This window comes from Hylobates moloch, unplaced genomic scaffold (assembly GCF_009828535.3).
Source record: "Hylobates moloch isolate HMO894 unplaced genomic scaffold, HMol_V3 SCAFFOLD_18, whole genome shotgun sequence".
Lineage (NCBI taxonomy): Eukaryota > Metazoa > Chordata > Mammalia > Primates > Hylobatidae > Hylobates > Hylobates moloch.
Genome location: NW_026652293.1, coordinates 50,010,375 through 50,037,232, shown reverse-complemented (window position 1 = coordinate 50,037,232; position 26,858 = coordinate 50,010,375). Strand labels below are relative to the sequence as shown.

The 26,858-nt window shown below is 34.5% G+C and overlaps 1 protein-coding gene across 1 annotated transcript in view; it reads left to right on the top strand.

Annotated features, from left to right (window-relative positions):
• Positions 1-26,858, top strand: part of USH2A (usherin) — a 798,563-nt gene that overhangs the window by 73,607 nt on the left and 698,098 nt on the right. Inside the window, exons 5-8 of the mRNA XM_032136481.2 lie at positions 22,677-22,740; positions 24,716-25,010; positions 25,968-26,152; positions 26,625-26,846. Coding sequence (XP_031992372.1) covers positions 22,677-22,740; positions 24,716-25,010; positions 25,968-26,152; positions 26,625-26,846 — 766 coding nt within the window. The remainder of the gene's footprint in view (positions 1-22,676; positions 22,741-24,715; positions 25,011-25,967; positions 26,153-26,624; positions 26,847-26,858) is intronic.

Genomic DNA, 26,858 nt, shown 5'->3' with positions numbered 1-26,858 from the left:
AAATTTGGGAGGGGCCAGAGGCAGAATGACATGGTTTGGATCTGTGTCCCCATGTATGTTCAGCTGTAATCCCCAGGGTGGAGGTGATGCCTTGTAGGAGATGATTGGATTCTGGAGGTGGATTTTTCATGAATGATTTATCGTGATAGTGAATGAGTTCTTACAAGATCTGGTTATTTTAAAGTGTGTGGCACCTCCTCCCACTTTGCTCCTGCTTGCCACATGTGACGTACCTGCTTCTCCTTCACCTTCTGCCATTACTGTGGGCTTCCTGAGGCCTCTCCAGAAGCCAAGCAGATACTAGCACTATCCTTCCTGTAAAGCCTGCAGAAATATGAGTCAACTAACCTTCTTTTCTTTCTAAATTACCCAGCCTCAGGTATTTCTTTATAGCAATGCAAGAATAGACTAATACATTATCCTTTGTTACTGATGTCTAAAAATCTTTTTTTAAAAAATTAAAAGCAAGTATATTAAGACAGTAAAGGAATAAAAAATGGCTACTCCATAGGCAGAGCAGCCCCAAGGACTGCTGGTTGCCCATTTTTATGGTTGTTTCTTGATTATATGCTGAACAAGGGGTGGATTATTTGTTAGTTTTCCCTGAAAGGGGTGGGAAATTCCCAGAATTGAGGATTCCTCTCCATTTTAGACCATATACGGTAACTTCCTGATGTTGACATGGCATTTGTAAACTGTCATGGTACTGATGGGAGGGTATCAGTAAGGACAACCAGAGGTCACTCTTATTGCCATCTTGTTTTTTGTGGGTTTTAGCTGGCTTCTTTACTGCAATCTGTTTTATCAGCAAGGTCTTTATGACCTGTGTCTTGTGCCAACCTCCTATCTCACCCTGTGACTTAGGATGCCTTACCCTCTTGAGAATGCAGCCCAGTAGGCCTCAGCCTTATTTTACAGAGCCCCTATTCAAGATGGAGTTGCTCTGGTTCAAAAGCCCCTGAAAATACCCCCCTCCCTTTTACAAGAAAGCTCTTAATCTTAAGAGTTGTAGAGGGATGAAGATCCATCTTTTCTAACTTCTTCAAGCTGAAGAGGGGTGATGATATTCCTGCCTAACAATTAGGGTCTCTTGTCTTTGGGATAGAGAGGAACTCAATCAGAAAGTGTTGGTATGTCAAGGTCCGTTCAGAATGCTTGAGTTCTGACAAAAGTTGATACCTGGAAGATTAATAAGTATTTAATTTAAGAAAACATTCAGTAAGCTTATCCTACACAAAGAGTATAACAGCAATGCATTCCACAGCAGTAAAGCAAAATAAATAAAATTATCACAATCAAACTAAATTAGAAGACTTTCCATGAACTGGGCAATTGTTGGAACCAAGCTGATATGGGGTTGCTAGTAAATCCCAGTATGTGCCCAGAATTAGAATATAGATTCAGATTTTGCCATTGCCCATTCATTTTGTTTCTTTTGAATCATAGTCAGAGATCACTAGGTGGTTCACAGAAATAAGCAAAGTATGTCTAAATTACAGAAAAAAAACCTTAAACACAACTAATGAGACTAGACTCTAATAACAGGTGTACCATAATTTTTGAAGCAATTCTTTCTTCTTTCCAGTCTCTCATTTTTACTAAAGACAAATTATAATAGAATTGATTTACGAGCAAAAATGAGCTTTAGTCTTATACTTGGCCTTATTACTTGTATAAAATGCTAAAAAATAATTATTTTTCACATAGGATTTTAAAATTGGCTTTGATGGAACTTTGTTCCATAAAAAGGAATCTCAGATAAGACCTTTTAAAGCTGAGCCCAGCCCTGGGTTTGTACAATCAAATACCTATGAGTTGGGTTAATTCCTTTACTCTTGAGGTCCTAAGACATCTTGAGGCTCCTGAGTCTGTCAGAAAGTGACATTCTTTACTTATCACAGGTCAGGAACCCTGTACAGGGCATGTGTAAACAAAGAATGGAACCAGTTTTCCCAAGGGGTTTTTATTGGCTTTATAAGTCAAGATTGATTCCTTAAAGGAAAGCACACCATTCCAGTGAAAGTCTTGGTAAAATAACAAATTTTTCCAATTGTGTCCTGTTACAAAATAAAACAGATGCTTATTGCACTTATGCAAATATCTATTGTCATAAGTTAGGAATACTCACAAATAGTTTCCAAATTCTGAAGAAATTAGGTAGAGAGAAACAAATACGCTCGAAATTTTGTTCACAGGAGTAAAATTTATTCAATTGTTAAAAAGCTGTAAAGAGCTTAAAAGTTGCCTTGGCTCTGATAGCAAAACAAAGGATCAGCAACATTTTAAGCAAAAAGTTTTAAAAGATTACTTCAGCTATTATTCAGCCCATGCAGTTAACTCTTGTTCAGCTTGATATTCATGAACATTTCAGCTCTCCATCAGTACTGAAAGTTTTATCCTCTCTTCTAATGTCACAATCTTCAAAGTTATTAGAAACGTGCATTCAAGAGCACCTGTCAAAATCCTATAGCTGACTCTAAACTTACTTTTTAAAGAGGATTAAAACAAGTCAACAACTTTCTATGGATGACAAAAAGTTTTAGAACAGCAATTATTAAAGCCACAATTGATAAAGAAATTTTGATTAGTTCTGTGGCATTCAATGATTTTACTGACAATTATAACTATTACTGATAATGTACACTAAGTCATATCAGAATTACAGGACTTTCCCATAATTTTGGAACATAAACCAATAACATATTTATACAAATACAGTGCAAAGAAAGCAAAGACCATTTCATATTTTTCTATGCTTCCTGTATGATATTTATACCAAATAACCTGAATATGCCATTTTGGACTTTAGGCACCTAATAGCTAAGAGATTAGTTAGGTCAGAAGAAGACATACTTTATAATTTTATTTTGGAAAGCTTGTCAAATATTGAAGGTTTAAAACACTGGATATCACAAAATATAATTCCAGGTCATCATAAGTCATTCATTTAGCCAAAATAATAACTCAAAAATATTTAAAAGGGAAAAACCTTTACTCATCAATAGAGGAAAGACTTAGATCTCCAAACTATCTGTCTCTTTTCTTTCCTTTCCTATGTAAGATTTCTTTTTTAAAAACAACTTCTTTGCATAGTTTGGAGTATGGCTAATTCCACATGTCCCCAGGCCTTATCTAGAATCTAAAGTCTCCAAAGTAGGTAAATTAAACAATTTTCAAAAGTCAAAGAAGCAGTTTCTGACCTTAAAGCATTTAGTAAGCTTAATATGTGACCTGCCTAATTTAGACCAAATGTCTTTATTTTATCAATAATTTTTAAAGCTGTTTTTATTTCCCAAACATTCCTAAAGTCACATGAACTAAAAGGGATTACACTTTTTACTTTTCTGACAAAATATTTGATTTAGACACTTATTATTTTTAAACCAATTAATCAAAGCTCTTTTATATCATATATGCATCACATATAAATACACAGACAGAAAAAGATCCAGTAAGATTATTCATTTTCCAGTTTCTTAACTGGATTACTGGCTTCAGGGTGGAGCCTTAGAGGAACAGAGCCAGGAATGCATGCAGTTTCTAAAGCCTAATAAGCAGGCACAGCTGGAAGGCAAACTAGATCTTCAGAAATTAAGGGTTCCATTTTAATACCAGATTCTGGATCCCAAAAAGAGGGATTTAGCCCATCTCCCATGGGAGTCTTACCTCTCAGTGGGGAGTGGGGGCATTTCCATAACTTCTAAGTGACCAAGAGCATGCTTCTCTGATCCAAATGTACAAAGAGCCAAGTATTCCATAACTGCCATTAGCCATTCTCAAAAGTTTATTTCCTACCTAGTTATTGCACACCAAAGCTCTTTCATAATGTAAAGTGATTTCTGATACCCCCCAAAAGTAAAAAACATCAGATAATGCCATGCAAAACACAAGACAGCCTTAGATTTTGAGAGGGATCTATCCATTTCCAATTCCTGGGGTTTCATGAGGAAAACAGATGTTTTTTCTCAAAATGGGCTCTGTGGTGCTCTGTTTTTCCCGAGGAGTCCCAGGCTGTTAGAACTTAAATGTCTGCTTTTAAGTAAGCTGACTTTTAATGGTACTGCTGTTTTTAAAAAGTCCTTTTAAATTTCTTATTACCTGACTTTAGCCAGGCAAAACTGTCAATAATTCTGGCTTTTGAACTTTATCAAAGGTAACCTCCCAGGTGTTCAGAGAAAGGAAAATTCAAGACAGACCATTGAGGGGAAGAGAATCAACAAATGTTCATGCACATATCAAACCAGAAAGGACTCATTCCCTAAGCTGGGAATTGAACCATGAACCTGGGTCACCATTGTGAAAAGAAAGCCTTAGCTACTGAGTTACTCACTGGGCAGTTTCCATTGCTCTTCCCAGAAGGAGTCTAGAGCAGCAAATTTTGAGCTTGTAAAGGTTTTAAATGCTCAAGATAATTTTGTAGAGCTTACTATGACACGAACCCCCAGATTCCTGTTTTCTGGATGGTAGAGACCTAGAGAAAGTACTGACATGTGGTCACAAGGTCAAGCTCCCAAGGACATAATAGCCAGTTTGCTGGGCTGTCTTGAACAGTAGGCTTATGGGCTCCTAAGCTTGTGTTCTATCCTAAGGTACCCCTCTTTCTAACAGAAAGATACAGAAAGACAAATTCACAGTGCAAAGTACAACAGATTCACTACAGCTTAGAACTAGCCTCACAAATCCTTTTTCACATTAATCAGAACTTTACAGAGGAGATAAACAGTGATTTTTACCATTCTTTAAACTAGTTTGGACAGAGAGAAAGAGAGAGGACAGAAGTCTCACTGGTAAGAAATTCTCACCCTTTTGCTGGCATGCCAGGCTTCTGGGTTCCCTTTCCCTGAGCAGTCCTAGTGACCCAGCTTGCCACACCATAGCCCTGGGGGCCAAGCTGCAACACAAAGGAAAATTATCTTTTTTTCTGTCCTGGCCAGAGCAACATATGTGTGACATAGACATTAGCCACTCTGCTCAGCACCCAATATCAAACTAGCAAGGCTCAAATTTGCCCCTGGTTGGACCCTGTCATCGTTAATCCAACCTCTGACCAGAAGTTTCAACATGTGGTCTCTGGGCAAGATGGTCACCCTGAGTAAGAGAAAAGGTAAGAAAGGGAAAGGAGAGAAAGAAAGAAAAGCATTGGCTGCATAAGGCAGGGTGGGGAAGGCAAAATACTCAGGGATGCCAGAGAAAGACCCTCCCATTGCGCAAAAGTTCAGGCTGCCGCTTGTCAGTCACGAAGGGATCTTTTCCAGTAGTCCCATTAGCTCTCAAGCATCCCCCTTTTGGGAGGAAAAAGCTCCCCAAGTCCCACAATCACATGCATGCCTAATTATGTCACCCACAGCCATCAGCAAAGAGGGCAAGGCAGATTAACCCAACAAGAACAGCAGTTAATATCTCGTATTGCCAAACCCATTATTAGCTGAGAGAGACTTTACTGAGAGGGGCCTGAAACCCCCTAAATCTTAGGAAGGACTCTAACCTTCTTAAGTTGGGCCTTGAATCCATGCTCTGTCAAGTGTCCTTGTCTTTTATTAAGAGGGGCCTCTAACCCCCTCTGTCTTAAGAAAGACTCTAACACCCCTAAATTAGGCCTCTAACCCATTCTCATCCTTTACCCGAGCAAATGTACCTCACTTACCCAGAGTCAGCCAATAAGTGCTGAAGTCTATTTCCTTTTGGTCAGGGTAGTCTCCTCAGTGTTGTCCCTTCCATGGTTCACCAGAAAGATGTTACCAGAAAGAGGTCCAGATCCAGACCCCAAGAGATACATTAAAACAAAGCAAGTTTTCCCTTTGAACTTGTCAAAAATTCCATCTTGTAAAGGATATTAAATGTTGCTTTAAGCTGAACCTTGAGCAAATTAGGTGGTTTGTGTGATCATACATGTATGTGGTGGCTTCTTGTTTGCAACTTCAAGGAAGAAGTATTAATAGTTCAGTGTATGATGTTGATTTGAGTTGAGCATTTGCACAGTTTGGATAATCTTAAATTTTGACGGACACTAGCTGTGGAGACTCTTTCTGTTACTAAATCCTTTTGTTTTGAAGCTATTGCCATTCGTATTTCTCTTGTCCTTTATATTTTTTGTCTGTTTCTTTAAGCTTTTATTGGAAATGTGAGTAAGTAAAGAATTACTTGTGTTACTTGCCAAGCAATGCACATTTCATACTTTTAAATTTGTAATCAGCAATAAAAATCCTAAAATATGTATGTAAGAACATCTTAAAAAAATTCTTTCTCACTCAAGAAAGAATTCAAGGTGAGTCCATAGAGTAAAGTGAAAGCAAGTTTATTAAGAAAGTAAAGGAATAAAGAATGGCTACTCCATGTAGAGCGGCACCCCCAATGTCTAAAAATCTTAACAACAATGATAATTAAAGCAGAAAACATATGGTAATTTTTTGGCATAAAACTCTTACTGTAATGAGCATTAAAAATAAATAAACTGCTTTTGCTCTTCATTCTAGAGACATCATATTTAAAAACAGATTTTTATTATTTGATTTTCATTTTGTTTCAAAATAAAATATTCTTAGTGTCACACTAAACAGAGATCAGATAATTAACCTGACCCTATGATGCATAATTTTAATTTTAATTTCAATTTGAGTTATTAATAGAAGTAATGAAAGGCTGTTACCATATTTTGTTGAATGGACACAGATCTATTTTTTATTGTACCAAATTGAGAATTTGTTTTTTTACATATATAAATCTATTAATTGTATTAACAAAAGACTCAGTCATCTTTTTTTTTTAGATGTGGTCTTGCTTTGTTGCGCAGGCTGGAGTGCAGTGGCATGATCATATCCTAGTGCAGCCTCAAGTAATCCTCCTGTCATAGCCTCCTGCGTAGCTGGGACTACAGGTGCACACCACCATGCCTGGCTAATTTTTTTTTAATTTTATTTTTTTGTAGAGATGGTTCTTGCTATGTTGTCCAGTCCAGTTTGAAGCAATCCTCCTACCTCGGCCACCCAAAGCATAGGCATGAGCCACCATGCCCAGCTAGTCTTTTAAACTTTATTGTTTTGAAAATAATGAAGATTGTCGTTTTGATGTCATATTAGAATTTTTTCTAAAAATTTAACAAGAAATTATCTGTTCTTTATAATCTATGGCTGGCTATATCTATTTATAAGCATCTGTGCCAATTATTACTTTACTTCTAGTTGTAATTTAGTTTTCAAGGACACAGCTAGTCTTAATAACTTGATTTGTTTTTATTTCCATTTATTGAGTTTAGCATTTATAATAACTTAAAAAATTTTTTTATTTCACTTTAAGTTCTGGGATACTTGTGCATAATGTGAAAGTTTGTTACATAGGTATATGCATGCCATGGTGGTTTGCTGCACCTATCAACCTGTCATCTAGGTTTTAAGCCCCATATGCATTAACTATTTGTCCTGATGGTCTCTCTCCCCTCCCCATGCCTGACAGGCCCTGGTGTGTATTGTTCCCTTCCCTTCATCCATGTGTTCTCATTATTCAGCTCCCATTTATGAGTGAGAACATGTGGTGTTTGGTTTTCTGCTTCTGTGTTAGTTTGCTAAGGATGATGGCTTCCAGTTTCATCAAAGTTTCTGCAAAGGACATGATCTCACTCCTTTTTATGGCTGCATAGTTTTCCATGGTGTATATATACCACATTCTCTTTATCCAGTCTATCATTGATGAGAATTTGGGTTGGTTCCATGTCTTTGCTATTGTAAATAGTGCTGCAGTAAACATATGTGTGCATGTATCTTTCTAGTAGAATAATTTGTATTCCTTTGGGTATATGCCCAGTAGTGGGATTGCTGGGTCAAATAGTATTTCTGGTTCTGGGTCTTTGGGGAATCATCACACTGTTTTCCATAATGGTTGAACTAATTTACATTCCCACCAACAGTGTAAAAGTGTTCCTATTTCTCCACAGCCTCGCTAGCATGTTGTTTCTTGACTTTTTAATAATCGCCACTCTGACTGAAGTGAGATACTATCTCATGGTTTTGATTTGCATTTCTCTAATGATCAGTGACGTTAAGCTTTTTAAAAAATGTTTGTTGACTGCATTAATGTCTTCTTTTGAGAAGTGTCTGTTCATATCCTTTGCCCACTTTTTGGTGGGGTTGTTTGTTTTTTTATTGTATATTTGTTTAAGTTCCTTGTAGATTCTGGATATTAGACCTTTGTCAGGTGGATAGGTTGTGAAAATGTTCTCCCATTCTGTAGGTTGCTGGCTCACCCTGATGATAGTTTCTTCTGTTGTACAGAAGCTCTTTAGTTTAATTAGATCCCATTTGGCAATTTTTGCTTTTGTTGCAATTGCTTTTGGCATTTTTGACATGAAATCTTTGCCTATGCCTATGTCCTGAATGGTATTGCCTAGGTTTTCTTCTAGGATTTTATGATTTTGGGTTTTACAATTAAGTCTTTAATCCATCTTGAGTTAATTTTTGTGTAAGGTGTAAGGAAAGGGTCCAGTTTCAGTTTTCTGCATAAGGCTAGCCAGTTTTCCCAGCACCATTTATTAAATAGGGAATCTTTTCCCCATTGCTTGTTTTTGTCCAGCTTGTCAAAGATCAGATGGTTGTAGAAGTGTGGTGTTATTTCTGAGGTCTCTGACCTGTTCCATTGGTCTATATGTCTGTTTTGGTAACAATACCATGCTGTTTTGGTTACTGTAGCCTTTTAGTATAGTTTGAAGACAGGTAGCATGATGCCTCCAGCTATGTTCTTTTTGCTTAGGATTGTCTTGGCTATATGAACTCTTTGTTATTTCCATATGAAATTTAAATTAGTTTTTTCTAATTCTGTGAAGAAAGTCAATGGTAGTTTGATGGGAATAGTACTGAGTCTATAAATTACTTTGGGCGGTATGGCCATTTTCATGTTATTGATTCTTCCTATCCATGATGATGGAATGTTTTTCCATTTGTTTATGTCCTCTCTTATTTCCTTGAGCAGCAGTTTGTAGTTCTCCTTGAAGAGCTCCTTCACATCCTTTGTTAGCTGTATTCCTAGGTATTTTACTCTCTTTGTAGAACTTGTGAATGGGAGTTCATTCATGATTTGGCTCTCTGCTTGTCTATTTTTGGTGTATAGAAATGCTTGTGATCTTTGCACATTGATTTTGTATCCTGAGACTTTGCTGAAGTTGTTTATCAGCTTAAGGAATTTTGGGGCTGAAACAATGGCATTTTCTAAATATAGAATCATGTCTCCTGCAAACAGAGACAATTTGACTTCCTCTTTTCCTGTCTGAATATGCTTTATTTCTTTCTCTTGCCAGATTGCCCTGGCCAGAACTTCCAATACTATGTTGAATAGGAATGATGAAAGAAGGGATCTTTGTCTTGTGCCAGTTTTCAAAGGGAATGCTTCCAGCTTTTGCCCATTCAGTATGATATTGGCTGTGGGTATGTCATAAATAGCCCTTATTATTTTGAGATATGTTCCATCAATACCTAGTTTATTGAGAGTTTTAACAAGAAAGGGTGTTGAATTTTATTGAAGCTCTTTTCTACATCTATTGAGATAATCACGTGATTTTGTCATTGGCTCTGTTTATGTGATAGATTACGTTTATTGATTTGTGTATGTTGAACCACCCTTGCATCCCAGGGATGAAGCCAACTTGGTCGTGGTGGATAAGGATGTGCTGCTGGATTTGATTTGTCAGTATTTTCTTGAGGATTTTCACATCAATGTTCATCAGGGATATTGGCCTCAAGTTTTCTTTCTTTTTTTTTTTCTTTTTTTGTCATGTCTCTGCCAGGTTTTTGGTATCAGGATGATGCTGGCCTCATAAAATGAGTTAGGGAGGAATTCCTCCTTTTCAATTGTTTGGAATAGTTTCAAAGGAATGATACCAGCTCATCTTTGTACCTCTGGTAGAATTCAGCTGTGAATCTGTCTAGTCCTGTGCTTTTTTTTTTTGGTTGGTAGGCTATTCATTACTGCCTCAGTTTCAGAACTCGTTATTGGTCTATTCAGGGATTTGACTTTTTCCCGGTTTAGTCTTGGGAGGGTTTATGTGTCCAGGAATTTATCCATGTCTTCTAGATTTTCTAGTTTATTTGTGTAGAGGTATTTATACTATTCTCTGATGGTAGTTTGTATTTCTGTGGGGTCAGTGGTGTTATCCCCTTTGTCATTTTTTATTGTGTCTATTTGATTCTTCTCTCTTTTCTTCTTTGTCTAGCTAACAGTCTATATTTTTTTCAAAAAAAAAAAAAAAAAAACCCAGCTCCTGGATTCATTGATTTTTTGAAGGGTTTTTCGTGTCTCTCCTTCAGTTCTACTCTGATCTGAGTTGTTTCTTGTCTTTTCCTAGATTTTTTTTATTTGTTTGCTCTTGCTTCTCTAGTTCTTTTAATTGTGATGCTAGAGCGTCAATTTGAGATCTTTCTAGCTTTCTGATGTGGGCATTTAGTGCTGTAAATTTCCCTCTTAACACTGCTTTTGCAGTGTTCCAGAGATTCTGGTATGTTGTTTCTTTGTTCTCATTAGTTTCAAAGAACTTCTTGATGTCTGCTTTAATTTCATTATTTACCCAGGAGTCATTCAGGAGTAGGTTGTTCAATGTCCATGTAGTTGTGTGGTTTTGAGTGAGTTTTTTAATCTTAATTCTAATTTGATTGCATTATGGTCTGAGAAACTGTTATGGTTCAGTTCTTTTGCATTTGCTAAGGAGTATTTACCAATAACCTTAAAAAATATCAGTGATCTTTCCAGGTATTAGACAATTTATGGCTTTGAAATTTCAAAGTATGTTTAAACAATTTTAAAAAATTCATCAACAGCCTCCTCCCACATTCTGAATTTACATTTATAATTATCATGTGTGTTCTTATACTTTTATCATTAGATTGAAAAATATACAATTGCCATTCTTATAAATTAAAAATGGTCAAACCTTGTCTATTTCAAATAGTTCAATATGTAAGTATCTTAAAATAATATATGCTATTATCTTTATGTTGTTAGTATTTATGTAAGTGCTCATATATATACATATGCACATATATAAAAATACATAGTAATCTTTAACTTGCTTTTTTCATAAATAATTTTTTGAGAATTACCCCTTTTGACATTTTGTTCATTCATTTTAGTTTCTCTTTTAGTATTTCACTTTATATAAAAAAAGTATGGATTATGTATTTGTTTCCATGTGGAGAGTTGGCTTTTCTCTTTATATAATTTATAGAAGATTGCAATTAATATTTGGTATGTCTCCTTGTGTGCATTTGTGAGAATTTCCATAGAAAAAGCACTATGAAACGTATCGTAGACTTCTTAAATATTCTTATCTCCCACTTTGTTATATCACCAAACTGTTATCTAAAGTGGTTGGACCAATTTGCCTTTCTACGGCAACAGGTAAAATACCTATTTGCCTGTGTTATCAACATGTTTTGTTTTCCAACATTTTTGCCAAACTCATGAGTATAAAATACTCCCTTATTTTTGTTTTAATTTTAATTTCTTTAGTAACTATTAAAATATTGAAACATATGGCATTTGAGTTTTTGCCTCTGTGAATTGCTTGTTCTGGTATATCTTTTGTTACACTTTCCATTCCATTTCCTTATCAGTAAAAGTTATGCTTATAATCCACATTTTACATGTTTTAATTATATTGATTGTAAAAATATTTTCTTCAGTGGTTTGACTTTTAAAATTTTTTTGTATTTTTGGTCTGTCACACAAGAGTTTTAAATTTTAACATTGGCCAATATATCAGTTACTTTTTATGGTTCAGATAGTTTTATATCTTACTTAAGAAATTCTTTTTTATCCTGATATAATATATATAGCCTTCTATTTTCTCTGAAATTAATTTTTGTATAATGTGTGAGCTAGATTTAATTTTAACTTATCTTTATTGGCACATTCTTGTCTCACTGATTTTTACTGAACACACATTATTTCCTCACTGAATTTTAAAGCCACCTCTATTGTATCTCAAGCTCCAATTTGATGGTTGTGTGTTTAACATCTTGTTTCAGAGGTCAGTTTGATTAACTTCTTGCCAAAAGATATAGCATTTGATTAACTTTTGATATCTTGCAGTGGATTCCTTCTTACCAGTCTTCTTCAGCTGTTCTTAGGTCTTACTCCTCCAAATGAATTTTAGGATCAGTTTATATAAAAATCTTTATTGGGATTTTTTATTGGAACTGAATTAAACTTATACAACAGCTTAGGGAGCATTTATATTGTTATGCTGATTTTTTTTCATCCATGATCATAGTATATCATTCTATTTATTTAGATATTATTTTATGTCTTTTAATAAATTTCTATAAACAAATTTCTATAAACAAAAATTCATAACTTATAATAAAAGGGATAAATATAAAATTTATTCCTATGTATCAAGGTTTTGGTGCTATTGTAAATAGTATCTTTTATTAAATTGCATTTTATATTTATTGCTGATATAAAGAAATATTATAAATTGTTATATACCATTCTTATTTCCAACACCATTTTGGAACACATTAATTCGAATATTTGACTGTAGATTTATTTGAATTGTTGCAGTAGAAAACCATGTAATTTGCAAATAATATATTTATGTCATTCTAATTCTTATGGATTTTACTTGTTTTCTTTGTCTGATTGTGAGGTGTAGACCTTCCTTTATCGATGTTGAAGAAAAGCAGTGAGAGCAAGCATCCTCAACTTGTCATTACTTTAATGGAAATGGCTTTACATTTTTTCCTTTAAATAAGATGTTTGCCATATCACGTTAAAAAGTTTCCCACCTATTCCTAATTGTTTATGGTTTTCTGTTTGTCTGTATATGATGTATTTTTCAAGACGTGGCAGATTTAATTTGTTAAGATATAATTTTCATGCCTATGGTACCAAGTGAGATTGGTCCTGTGGTTTTCCTTTCTCTTACTGTTCTTGAGAACATGTTTTGGCTCTCCCATTTGTGACCTGTTTTACCTTGGGCAAATTTCTTAATATCTATATGCTTCAGTTTCCTCATATTTAAAATTAGGATCAAAATAATATCTTTCCATAGTGTTTTTATGAGGATTAAATAAAATAATATACATAAAGCACACGGAACAGGGCCTGCTACTCAGTATGCAATAGTTATTAGCTGTCATTGTCATCATTAATATTAAGATATTTTAAAACACTTTTCCCCTAAAATACATAGAAGTGAAAAGTACTTTGGTGTATATCCTAACATCTGTCTCTGGCTGCTATTTCTGGGCATTTCTTTGTTCTAATATTTCTGGTAGCTCTTACTCGTGACTGTGAATTGTAGACATTTGATGCCTAGAGACTACTCAGCTCTTTCAACTTCTACCTTGTTCCTTAGGAAATCTGAATCAATTCATCAGGGTCTTTCCTAAAGAAATTTGTCAAGGTTATCCAATACAATGCCCTGATTATATTTCTTCTTGAATGATTGTGTTTTTGTTGTTTGTCAAAGAAATTTTTTCCCAAGTCAAGGTCACAAAGAATTGTCCTGTAATTTTTTCTAGCTATATTATAGTTTTAGGTTAGTTCTATCATCCATACTGAGTTAAACTTTTACATAAGGTGCATGATATGGTTTGAAGTACTTTAAAAAACATGAGATATCTAATATTCCAGGACTGTTCTTGGAAAGAAGAGTATTCTTTTTCCATTTAATTTTCTTTGCTACTTTGTTAAAATACAGTGGACTGTGTATGATTTTATTATCAGCTCTTTCATTGCTACTATAGTAGGTATGCAATTGATTTTCATATATTGATATTGCAATCTGCAAGTTTGCTGAACTCATTTTTAATTCCTAATAGATCTTAGTAGATTGCTTAGAGTTTTCTATGTACAAGAGATAGTTTTACTTCTACTTTTTCAATTTGGAAAGATTTATTTCTTCTGCTTGCCTATTTGCCCTGTCTGGTAACTACAGAAAAATGTTGACTAGAAGTGGCAAAAGTGGACATTGTTATCTTGTCCCTGATCTTAGGGAAAAAGCATTTTTTCACCATTAAATATGATGTTAGCTGTTGGTTTTTTACAGATACCCTTTATTAGACGAGGAAGTTGCCTTCTTTAATAGTTAGTTGCTTTTTAAAAATTTTATCATGAAGTGTTAACTTTGACAATGTAACTATTGAGATGATCATGTGGTTTTTGTCCTTTATTTGTCCAAGTTTGTATATTACTTAATTTCTTTTCGTACATTGAACCAGCCTTGCATCCTTGTGATAATTCCACTTGCACATGATATATAATCCTTTTTGTTAGTACTGTATTTGGTTCACTAGAATTTTTTTGAAGACTTTTGCTCTGTATTCATAAGGCATATTGGCCTATAGTTTTCTTTTGATGTCTTTGATGTTTTTGGTATTAGGGTAATACTGGTTTCATAGAATAATTTGGAGAGTGTTTCTTCCTCTTCTATTTTTTGGAAGGGCTTATGAAGTAATGGTGCTACTTCTTCTTTAAATGTTTGGTAGAATTTGCCAATGAAGGCATCTGGTCCTAAGCTTTTCTTTGTTGAAATTTTTTAAAAATTACTAATTTGATCTCTTTCTGTGGTATAGATCTATTCAGACTGCTAATTTCTTCTTGAGTCAGTTTACATAGTTTGTTTGTTTCTTGGAATTTGTCTATTTTATCTAGGTTGTCTAATTTTTGGCATACAGTTGTTTGTAGGATCCCTTATGATCCCTTTTTGTGTCTGCAAAGTCAGTTGTAATTTCCCTTGTTTAATTCCTGATTTTAATCATTTGAGTCTTCTCTTTTCTTGGATAGTCTAGTTGAATGTTTGTCAAATTTGTTAATAATTTCTAACAATCAACTTTTGTTGGTTTTCTTGTTGTTTTTCTATCCTCTATTTTATTTGTCTACTCCAATCTTTATAATTTCCTTTCTTCTGCTAGCTTTAGGTTGAGTTTGTTTTTCTTTTTCTAGTTTCTTAAGGTAGAAGTTTAGGTTATTGATTTAATAAATTTCTCTTTAAATGTAAGTGTTTACAACTCTAAATATCACTTTAAACACTACTTAAATCCCATAAAGTGTGATATGTTGCATGTTCACCTCCATTAATCTCAAAGGATTTTTAAATCTTTTTGTAATTTCTTCTTTGATCATTAGTTATTAGGAATGGGTTAATTTTCACACATTTGTTAATTTTACAAATTTGCTTCTGTTATTGATTTCTAATTTTTTCTATTGTGATCCAAGAATATACTTTGCATGATCTCAGTTATTTTAAATTTATTGAGACTTGTTTTATGGCCTAACATATAATCTATCCTGGAGAATGTACCATATGCACTTGAGAAGAGTTTGTATTCTGTTGTTGTTGGGTGGAGTGTTCTGTTGGAGTCTGTTAAGTCCAATTGGTTTATAAAGTAGTTCAAGTCTTCCATTTCTGTTTATATTCTGTGTAGTTGCTCTCTCCGTGATTGATATTAGGATATTGAAGTCTCCACTATTGTTGTTAAATGGTGAATTTTTCTCTTTAAATCTTTAAATTTGTCGTTTTTACTGTTGTTAGACACATACATGATTATAATTGTTTTATTTTCCTGATGGATTAATATCTTAAAATATCCTTGTCGCTGCTAACAATTTTGTCTGAAGTCTATTTTGTCTGATGCTAGCATAGGAGCTCAAGCTCTCTTTTGGTTATTGTTTGCATGGTGTATCTTTCTTTTCATTCTTGAACATTCAATCTATTTGTTTCCTCGAATGCAGAGTTTGTCTCTTGCAGAACTCCTATAGGGGGTCATGTTTGTTTGTTTTTCCATTTTGTAAATATCTACTTTTTGATTGAAGTGCTTAAGCCATTTACATTTAGCACAGTGACTGATAAGATAGTTACAATGTCACTTTGCTGTTGGTTTTTTTAAATATGATTTATGTCTTCTAAATTTCTCTATTCTTCTATCACTGTCTTCTTTGGGTTAAAAAGTTATTTTCTCGTGTATAATTTAATACCCTTGTCATTTATTCTACTATGTTTGTTGCCTAGGATGTTATCATTAACATCTTAATTCATAAAAATCTAATTCAAATTAATACCAACTTAATTTTAAGAGTATACAGAATTTTGCATCTATATAGTTTTTGTTCCCTCTGCTTTCTTTTGTGCTGTTATTGTCTATGGAGATTTTTTACATTGGATGCCCGTCAACACAGATATATAATTATTGCTTTATAAAGTCATCTTTTAAAACAAATGTGAGAGAGAAAAAGAATTACAGTAAAAATACATTTATACTCTTTTTAAATATTTACCTATTTAATTACCTTTACAGGTATTCTTTATTTCTTCATCCAGATTACATTACTCTCTAATATCCTATCATATCAGCCAGAAGGACTTCTTTTGGTATTTCTTGCAGAGCAAGTCTGATAGTGATAAAACCTCTCAATATTTCTTTATCTGGAAATGTCAGTTTATCCTGCATTTTTGAAGGAGAGTTTTGCTGGAAAAAAATAGTTTCTAGTGTACAGTTTTTTTTTTTTTTTTTTTTTTAGGACTTTAAATATGTCATTCTACTCCCTTCTGGACGCCATAGTTTCTTCACAAGAAATCTGTGGTTAATCTTATTGAAGATCCCATGTAGGAGATGGCCTTTTCTCACTTGCTGCTTTCAAGATTTTCTCTTTGTCTTTGTCTTTCAACAGTTTGATTTTTAATGTGCCTGGGGCGTGGATCTATTTGAATTTATCCCACTTGCAGTTCATTGAGCTTCTTGGATGTGTAGATTAATAGTTTTCATCAAATTTCGGAAGTTTTTAGTAATTATTTCTCTAAATATTCTTGCAGTCCTTTTACCTCTTCTCTGAAACTCCCATTATGCCTATGCTGGTTCTCTTGATGGTGTCCCACAACTTTCTGGGGCTCTGTTAATTTCTCAACATTCTTTCTCTTTCTATTGCTCACACTGAATAATCTCAATTGACCTGTATTCAAGTTCACTAGTTATTTCTTCTGATAATTTAGATCTGCTAGTGAGCTCCTCTAGTGAATTTTTCATTTAAAAGTTTTCTATTTCTTTTTTCTTTTTTTGATGACATGAGGTCTCACTATGTTTCCCAGGGTGGTCTCAAACTGCTGGGCTCGTGATCCTCCCTCCTCAGCCTCCCAAAGTGCTGGGATTACAGGCATGAGCCACCATGCCTGGCTAAAAATTTTCTTTTTCTTTTCTCATATTCTATATTTTCTAAAGCATCATTGTCATACTTTGCTTTAGTTCTTTGGACACTTTGTTTTGTTTTGTTTTTAGTTATTCGAACATATATAAAATAGTTGATTTAAAGTCTTTGTCTAGTAAGTTTAATGTATGAGCTTACAATTGACCCATTTCCATTGCCCATTTTTCTTCCCCTGTATATTGTTTGTAGGAGTTTCTTTGCATATGTTATATTCTTTGTTGAAAACCAGACATTTTAAACACATAGTGTAGCAAATCTGGAAATCAGATTCTTTCCCTTTCCAGAGTTGTTTCGTTGCTGCTATTTGTCACTATTACTACTGTTTGCTTGTTTAGTGGCTTTCCTGAAACAATTCTGTGAACTCTGTTTCTTTGTCATATGTGATAAATGAAGTCATTGTTTGCTTATCTTAATAGTCAGCCAATGATTGAACAGAGAATTTCTTAAATGCCTAGAACCAATACATTCTCCAGTCTCTGGTGAGAGATCTGTACACTTGTTGCAGAATGCCATCAACACTGAGGCAGTTTAACACTCTCCTTTAGTCCCCACTTCCTGCTTGTGCAGAGCCTCAAAGTCAAGCAGAGGTGAGACCTTAGGACTTTCTCAGGTCTTTCTTTAGCATGCTTATATACCTGAGCACATACTTAGCCTTTTGCATGTTCATAATCTTGTAGATTCGCAGGCATTTTTTAAGGATTTGCAAAGCCCTTATGGACATGATGTTTCACATTTTCTCCTTTTAAGTATTTTGGATTGTTTGTTGTTTCTTCCAACTGTTGTTGCTGCCTGGGTCAACTGCAATGTTATGCAGTTGCCACTGATTATTTTAAACAAATAATTGTTTTAAACAAACAGAGTAAATGCTGTTTCCAGTGGATGAACTCTGAGTCAATTCAAGCCTTACTAGTGGGGCTTTCCATGGTACTTCCAGGCAGATCAAATAATGACAATCATCTGAGGATAGAGCTTTGAAACAGCTCCACTCCCATTCTGATCCTCTAGTGGTAAATAGGCTGCTGGTTTTCACCCTGATTGCAAACTGTTCATATTCAGGGCTCCCAGTGAGTGGCAGAGAGGAGTATGGGAATGGGAAAGCTAAGATGCCATAGAACATGTTGTTCTTACCAATATTCAGTCATTTAAAAAATAAACACTCTCCACATTGTTGCAAGTCTTTGGTTTATTTCCAGAGTTCTCAATTAGTTGATGTGATATTCTTTGCTGGCGTTCCCATTGCTTTTATGGAAGACACAATCTTCCATTGTTTTCACTCTGCCATTGCTGATGTCCTTTTATTCATTTCCTCGATGTCTTATAGTTTTTACCTATATACATTGCCATGCTTTATTAGGTTTATAACTAATATTTCACATTTTCAGTGCTAATAAAATAGTATTTAAAAGTTTTAATTTCCATTGGTTAATCACTAGTATATAGAAATTAAATTATTACGTATTTAACTTCTATCAAACAAAATTAACTAATTCACTTGTTATTTCTAATAGCTTTTATGTACATTCATGGAAATTTTCTGAGTAGATAATTATGCTATCTGCAAATGAGAGTTTATTTCTTTCCTTCTGATTGTTGTGACATTTGTTTACTTAGCCTTCTTGTCTGTTTTTACCCTGATTTATATGTTGGATTACTTAGTCAGTTTTCCCATTTGACTAATTTTGTTGTGTCACCCGGTTGTAATGCATAACAACTTCTTTCCAGTCATCACCTGTCTATTTTCTGATTAGACAACTATGAGGTCTTTCTTGTATGAGTCATGTCTATTTCCTTGATCAATTTATATAATTTAGACATATCTTTGCCATATGAATATTTTTCAAAGAATGATTTTTATGGAATGTTTATTCCAATGAATATCTATTGTTAAAAAATTGGCAAGTAGCAAAGGAATAAGTAAAATTTATTTCTTTGACTGTCCTTGAAATATTTGATAGTATTCTCACCTCAAATCATAATTCTTTTATTTGGGATGGATGATTCACATTAACTCTAGGTCTTTAGAAAACTTGCTGTAACCCTTTTTGAAGAAGAATTCCTTCAAATATGAATTCTTTAGCAATGGATATGATTGCAAACTCCAAAATTTAAAACTAAAATGGTTTTTAAAGGTTATAAAACCCAGCCCCCTTATTTTATAGATAATAAAATAGATTTCATTATCCCTCTGCAGCAGAGCTTCCCTTTAGCTATTATTAAAATATAGGGAGTGAATTCTAATTTATCAGTATTGAAAGGTATACCTCCACTTCTAATACCCTGGTCTGACTGCCAACATTTTTCACACATATGACTGTAATATCCTCCTAACTGGCCTCTTGGCTTCTACTCTTATCTTCCTATATTCTAGTCTCAGAACTTTTGAATAATCCTGAGATCACATCACTCCTCTTCTCAAAACCCTCCAATGGCTTCCCATTTTACTCAGACTAGAAATCAAATTTCTTACAGTAGGCTATAAGACTTTGTATGTATAACAATTTGTACCTCCATCCTCCCCTCTCCCCCAGCCAGTACTTGTCTGACCTCACCTTCTAATAACCTCCCCCCTTTTATTCTGCTCCAGGATGCTAGCTCCTTGTACCTCCTCTAACATGCCAAGCATACTGATTTAGAGGTCTATGTGCTTATTAATGCCTGTCTGGAACATTTTGCCCCTAGATATATGTATGACTCATTCCCATTCCCCTGTCAATGCCACATTCTCAATGAGGCCTCTCTTGAAGATAGCATCCCCACTAAAATCCAGCCGTGCTCTCCAACCTGCTCTAATCCTTCTGTTTTTCATAAAATGTATTGCATTCTAATATACTATTTGAATTACTCATTCATTATGTTTATCTACATGAATGCAAGCACCATAAAAGCAAAAGTATTTTGTTGTTGTTAACTGATGGTACCTTTGGCACTCGTGAAAGTGCCTGGCACATAATAGGATTCCAATAAATATTTGTGAATGAATCAATATGTAAAAGAATGAAGCCACTTTGACATTTAAAGCCATGGTTCAAGTTTTAGCAACATCACAGTCTTCATCAGTTTTGTTCTCTTTCAGTTATGGTAAGTCTTTCAAAATTATGAATGGCTAGCCCCTGTTTGTTATGATCTGGGTTCTTTGAGATAAAACATTTCCCTAGAGGTTCTATATAAAACATTTTAGACAATATTTTATCCTGAGAAAGCAAATTGGATAACATGAAATACAGATAATTTTTTTTTCTCCTTGGTAGCTCATTATGTTGACAAAAATAGGAAATGAAGACTGTCAGTTTTCTAGGGCTGCCATGCAAAAGTATCGCAAACTGGGTGGCTTCTCCCAGAAAGAGAATGCCTAGGACTATAGTGGGACACAGAAAGTTCCCCACAAGGAATATTTCAAAGCTGAGACATTAAGGGCTGTATGAGGCAGAAAAATTGGAAGCAGAGGCAAAATTGGAACCTTAGGGCTAAGAGAGCCTGAAGGTTGTGGGGCATTAAAAATTCATGCTGTAGATTAGCAGTGTTGGGTGTAAAGGATGCTAGGAGAGGAAGAACTGAGCATGGTTAGGGATAGGTGAAGGTAAAGAACAAACAGGACACAGGCCCAGCTTCCTTTATTCTTGGCAGACAACATTATCTCTTACCTCACAAATAAAATGTATGCTATCAGGAGTGACTTTCCTATTCGTCTTTCCTACTCCCCAAATAAAAGCATGGGCATACAATGGCTTTGCTGTATTTGCATGTATTCTTCTCACCTTTCTTCTAAGAATGACATGTCCATCCTTCAACCATTCCCTGCTTTGTTTAACTTTAGATCCTGGATCCAGGTCAATTGATCATAAATCATGTTGCCTGGATGGCCAATTAACTGAAAAAACATTTTACCATGTTTTCTTGTTTCTTGTAACTAATTATAAATTTTAGAACAATTTGTGTTGGAAATCTTCTAAAGATTTCTGCAAAGTTTTAGTAGATTTTGTTTTGTCTTCATAACACCACTTGGAAGAACAATTCTTTGCACTTGGGCCAGCTGCCTGTTTTAGAACAGATGGAGTAGAGAAACTCTCCCTACGGGAAAGTCAGAGCAGGAGGCTGCCTAGAGCACATCTTCCTGTGGGCCTCAGCTCATGGGGTATGTGGAAGACTGAGACTAATGGGTAGAAAGGGAGAGCCTACAAGTGTATTTTTCTTAGAATATATCAACTGAGAATACACTAATGAAGAAATATTTTTATATATAATATTTTTGTTATTTTCTCAAATATATTATTTAATATAAATGTAACATGTAAATATGTAAGTATACACAAATATATGCATACACACACTCACACACAGACACATACTCTTTTTAGGCTCCTAAGTCTCACACTTTGCTTGTGAGTTTCTTCCTGATTCTGAGATCACTATCTCAGACTACTTTTTGTGCTAATTCTCCTCTCCATGTTTTATTTATCAGCCATATCCTCACTCTGTCCCAGTTTCCTCCAAGCAACCACCAAGGAGCAGCAGAAAACATAAATCAAACATTCTTTAAAACTCTATCAAGACAGAGTGAAAACTGAATAGTTAAAAGAAAAAACACATTGGGAAAATGGTCATTTGATGAATTAAAATTGCTCCAATTTTATTTTTTAGAACTATTGAAATAAACAATTATTGAAATAAATTTTGTTATTAAAAATATAACAAAAAACTTGGAGTTGGTATTTTTTCTGCTTTATTCTGTCTCCAGTCTCTTGGGCTTATTTGTCTTAGTGAATTCTGAAAAAAATATTTGCCAAACAAATAAAATAATACCATGTGGATTAAGGCTGATAGCTACATTTGCCTTGAAAGGTCACCTAATTCAAAGTAGATTGGTCTTTGAACCTGGTTTTCTTAGAAGATTTTCCCTGAGGCAATAAAATTCTGAGAGTGAACTATGATACTATTGATATATGTGAATGACAACAGAACCCACAAGTAGGAAGTCTTCGATGGGTCCTCATTTAGAGATTTTCTAGAACACACATTATTTAACTTTAGAGAGGACCCAAACAGATAGCCTGGAGCTTGGAGCTATAACAGGTGGGATGTGAGAGTGAGGAATCTTCCTTTTGGCATTGCAAATACTCTGGAAATTGCAATCGGAAGCAGATGACAATCAAATTTAGGGCTGATGAGATAATATATTTATGGAGTTATAAACTAGAGAGAAATTTGACTTGGGAAGGGACTTCTGGAGAAAGCCATGAGTTCGATCAATAAATAAGCTGGCCAAAGTATTCACTTTGACTTAAGTCCTACAATGTCCATGGAGATAACTATGATTATTTTTGTTATTAATGTGGAATTAGCAAACTAGAGATTGACCTGTAAAAGTTTCAAAGGGCAGTGACATAAATATCTTTTTAACCTTAACATCTTCAAAGGAATATCACTTAACTACTTGTCAGGTATTGCTTGGTAAACAGAGACTTCTTATATTATGTACATGTGTGTATTTGCAGGTTTAGAGCAGTTTGTCGGAAGAATGCAGGATTTTCGATTATACCAAGTGGCACTTACAAACAGGTAAGCAGATGCTGCATTGTAAACCTCAAGAACCGTAAGGATAAATGCTGAATTCATGTAAATAAGAATACCATGTAGATTATATCATTTTTATCTTTATAGCATTTGGCAAACTTCACCTAATTAATGTTTACATTGTTTGCTTTGGCTTAGTCTATGGTTGTTATTCACTAGTGCTACTCTTCGGGAACTCCTTGTAATATGAAATTGATCACATTTTTCCTAAGGATATTCTGTAAGAAAACTTGATATTTGAACATTTTATAAAACTTGGGATACAATGTTTAAATTTTCTATATGAGGTAGTTTCTATTAACAATACTTGAGAAACTTCTACATCTGCCTTTTTTAAATCGGTTTGTTGACTTTATACCTACTAGAGAATGTAGAACAATAAACATGATTAATTATTTTGATATATGGGAAATTCTCAAGAGACTGGTCTATTAGACTTGGAGACAAGAAGAATGAGCATTTGAAGTATTGTGATATATTTTTCTCTTTTCAGTGAGCAGATAATTATATAGTCTCAGGCTAGCTTTAATGACGTTATTTCCTTATCTTGAGAGTAGATGGGAAATCTTTCTTAGGGCTTCTTAAAGGCACACAGAATTTTAAAAAATTTAAGTGAAATTCTGCTTAGGATGCCTTTGAACTTTCTTCTTCAGCTTATGATATCATGGTATAATAGTATATTGTTGTATGGATGAGTTTATCTTATTCTATTAAAAATCAAAAAGAGAATGTTCATTCATATTTCTTCAAGGCAGATGTAAATTAGTGTGGTGGGTTTCCAAATGAGAAGTCTAGCCCTTGTAAATTTAGAAGCATTGCTTTTGATGTGGTTCTTAGTCCATGGCAGATGATTAACAATATAAGCATTCTTTCTTACCAGGCTATATAATCAAGGTATGCCTCAATAAAGGGTGCCATAGCCCAGGAACACAGTATTAGGTGTATTTACTGCCAACAGCCTTACTATATTTTAGATCACCTTTGTATAAAATGCTGAAGGGCAATGCTGTAGTAATTCTTTGGGAATAAAGTTTTTCCTTGGGAGTGAAAGATTTTATACTGGACTCTGTACTGGTGGCTTTTGGTCCCATTCAAAACTTGGTATCAGTTGAAAGTATTGATGAGATTTAAGGAAGGTATGACTTCATGTGATTTAATGAATGGAAAAGCTGCCTGACTCCTTCATTGCTCCACTGGGGTCTGAGAGGAAAAGCCTGGTTTCTCTGGTAAGACCTTGGTTACTAATTTTGGCCTACCTGAAATGTCTGGGAAGGTGCTATGTGGAAGAATGCCTATAAATAGAATGACTAATTCTGGTCTAGAACAAGCATATTGCTCTTAATGGAAAAATTAAATATATCTACCTGGAATTGGCATTCTTTGACTGTTGGCAGCCGCCGTATGATCTGAAGCCATTGAAGCATTACAGGATGTCAGTATCTGTACTGATGAGTCACAGGAAACCATTGACAAATGGCCTTGGCCTCAGTCCTTCACTTAAAACAGAAGCAGATAAAATGATACTTGCTTTCGTACTTCTTTCCCACGGATGAACTGAAAACTTTGTCTATAACTCTTATTATTTTCCATATATTGTTGTTCACTCTCAGTAGTTTAGCAACCTAAGTAAATGTGATAATTTCTATATTATCACAAATAGACACAGTAAAATATTGTGGTATTTAAATAAGTATCTTAATCAGACAAGGGCTTATGCATGCTTCTTGATGTAAATAAAAAGTTAATATTAAAATGTGCAGGTTTTGATATACATTTTATGATAATAAATTTGTTTATTTGGCCAAAAATAAGTTTTATTTTATGTTTCATGCATAAAATTGTTAAAACTAAACGGATACTCACGAAAGCACTAAACGAGTGACATTCATTTGTAACAACTCTTAGAAGTTCTATTATGTTAAGCTCTTTGTCCTTACAGTCTCCCTCTTGACTCCCACAGAGAGATTCTGGAAGTTTTTTCTGGAGATCTTCTCAGATTGCATGCCCAATCACATTGCCGTTGCCCTGGCAGCCACCCGCGGGTCCACCCTTTGGCACAGCGGTACTGCATTCCTAATGATGCAGGAGACACAGCTGATAACAGAGTGTCACGGTTGAATTCTGAAGCCCATCCTCTCTCTTTTGTCAATGATAATGATGTTGGTACTTCATGGGTTTCAAATGTGTTTACAAACGTTACACAGCTTAATCAAGGAGTGACTATTTCAGTTGACTTGGAAAACGGGCAGTATCAGGTAATTAGAAACGATACGATGTACATTAATTTCCTGTGGTTATTGCAACAAATGCCCACAAATTTCATGTCTTAAAACAACAGAAATGTATTCCCTAACAGTTCTGGAGGCCAGAAATATGAAATTAACATGTTGACAGGGCTACACTCCCTTCAAAGTTTCCCGAGGAGGATCCCTCCTTGCCATTTGCAGCTCCTGGTGGCCCTCGGTGTTACTTGGCTTGTGGCAGCACAACTTCAATCTCTGCTTCCATTTTCACATGGTGTCCTTCCTTGTTTCTCTGTGAGCATCAATTATCCCTTTTCTTTATCTTATATAAGGCCCACACTATTAAGCTCAGGATGATCTCCTATTGACATCCTTCATAATACTGCAAAGACCCTATTTACAGATGAAGTCACATTTATAGTTTTGGACAGTGGTACTTCGACATATCTATTTGGGAACACAATTCAACCCACTAAAAGGTGAAAACTGAGCTAAGCAATTGAACCTTGCCTCAATAAAGTAGTGTATTATAATGTATGCAATAAAAATATCTAAAAGAAAACATGTAGGCCCTTATGTTTGAGATTTGTATCAAAATGATATTTAAGAAATGTTGAAACTAATTCTTTTTATTAAGTAGCAAAAATTAATACAAACTAAGGTGATTTTTCTAAATTACTTAAGAAGACTATATATATGACATTTATTTCATAGACGTAATGTTCTTTGTTTATGTCTTTATTTGCACGTTGATATATAAAATCCTTGAGCAAATGAACAGATATACAATTATAGAATGTGTTGCTTTTACCATAGGGCTATGAAGTTTCTGGATGTCTAATACATATTTGATAACTATAATTATGATGAAATGAGCCAATATATTTGAATCTAATAATTCCGTGGTTTGATATATACTGATGGTTAAACTTAAAACTTTAATTACATCAATTAACTTTCCATTTTCAGGTGTTTTATATTATCATTCAGTTCTTTAGTCCACAACCAACGGAAATAAGGATTCAAAGGAAGAAGGAAAATAGTTCAGATTGGGAAGACTGGCAATATTTTGCCAGAAATTGTGGTGCTTTTGGAATGAAAAACAATGGAGTTTTGGAAAAACCTGATTCTGTCAACTGTCTTCAGCTTTCCAAGTATGAATATATTTAAACAATTAATTTAATAGACTGATTGGTTAGTAATAACGTACAAGTACGCTAGCTCTCTAGGCTGGTAGAGACTTCCCTTCACCACCAACTTCCTTGAGGCAGATTCTCCTAAGTCTTATCCCTAAAATGGGTTTAAAACTATGTTTAAATTTCTTGTAAAAGACATTAGAATGACTCTTATTTCAATCTCACTGGTGTTTCACAATCTGATTTTCAGATTGTTTAGCAAGTTATCTATGTAAATAGAATTTTCATTATGTTTTCAAGGAACTGTTTTAATGTGGCTTTCTCTGATAATCCTGTATTGTTTATATATGAAATATATAGAATATGCTTTTCCTAGAATGAAGAATTTAAGCTTTTATTGATACTGTGTAGTAATTTCTCAGTATTTTGATTTCTGTTTTGCCAAAAATGTGAATAGATTTTCATGACATCGAATTTCTTTCATTAACAGTTTTACTCCATATTCCCGTGGCAATGTCACATTTAGCATCCTGACACCTGGACCAAATTATCGTCCTGGATACAATGACTTCTATAATACCCCATCTCTTCAAGAGTTCGTAAAAGCCACGCAAATAAGGTTTCATTTTCGTGGGCAGTACTATACAACTGAGACTGCTGTTAACCTCAGACACAGATATTATGCAGTGGACGAAATCACCATTAGTGGGAGGTATTATTATGA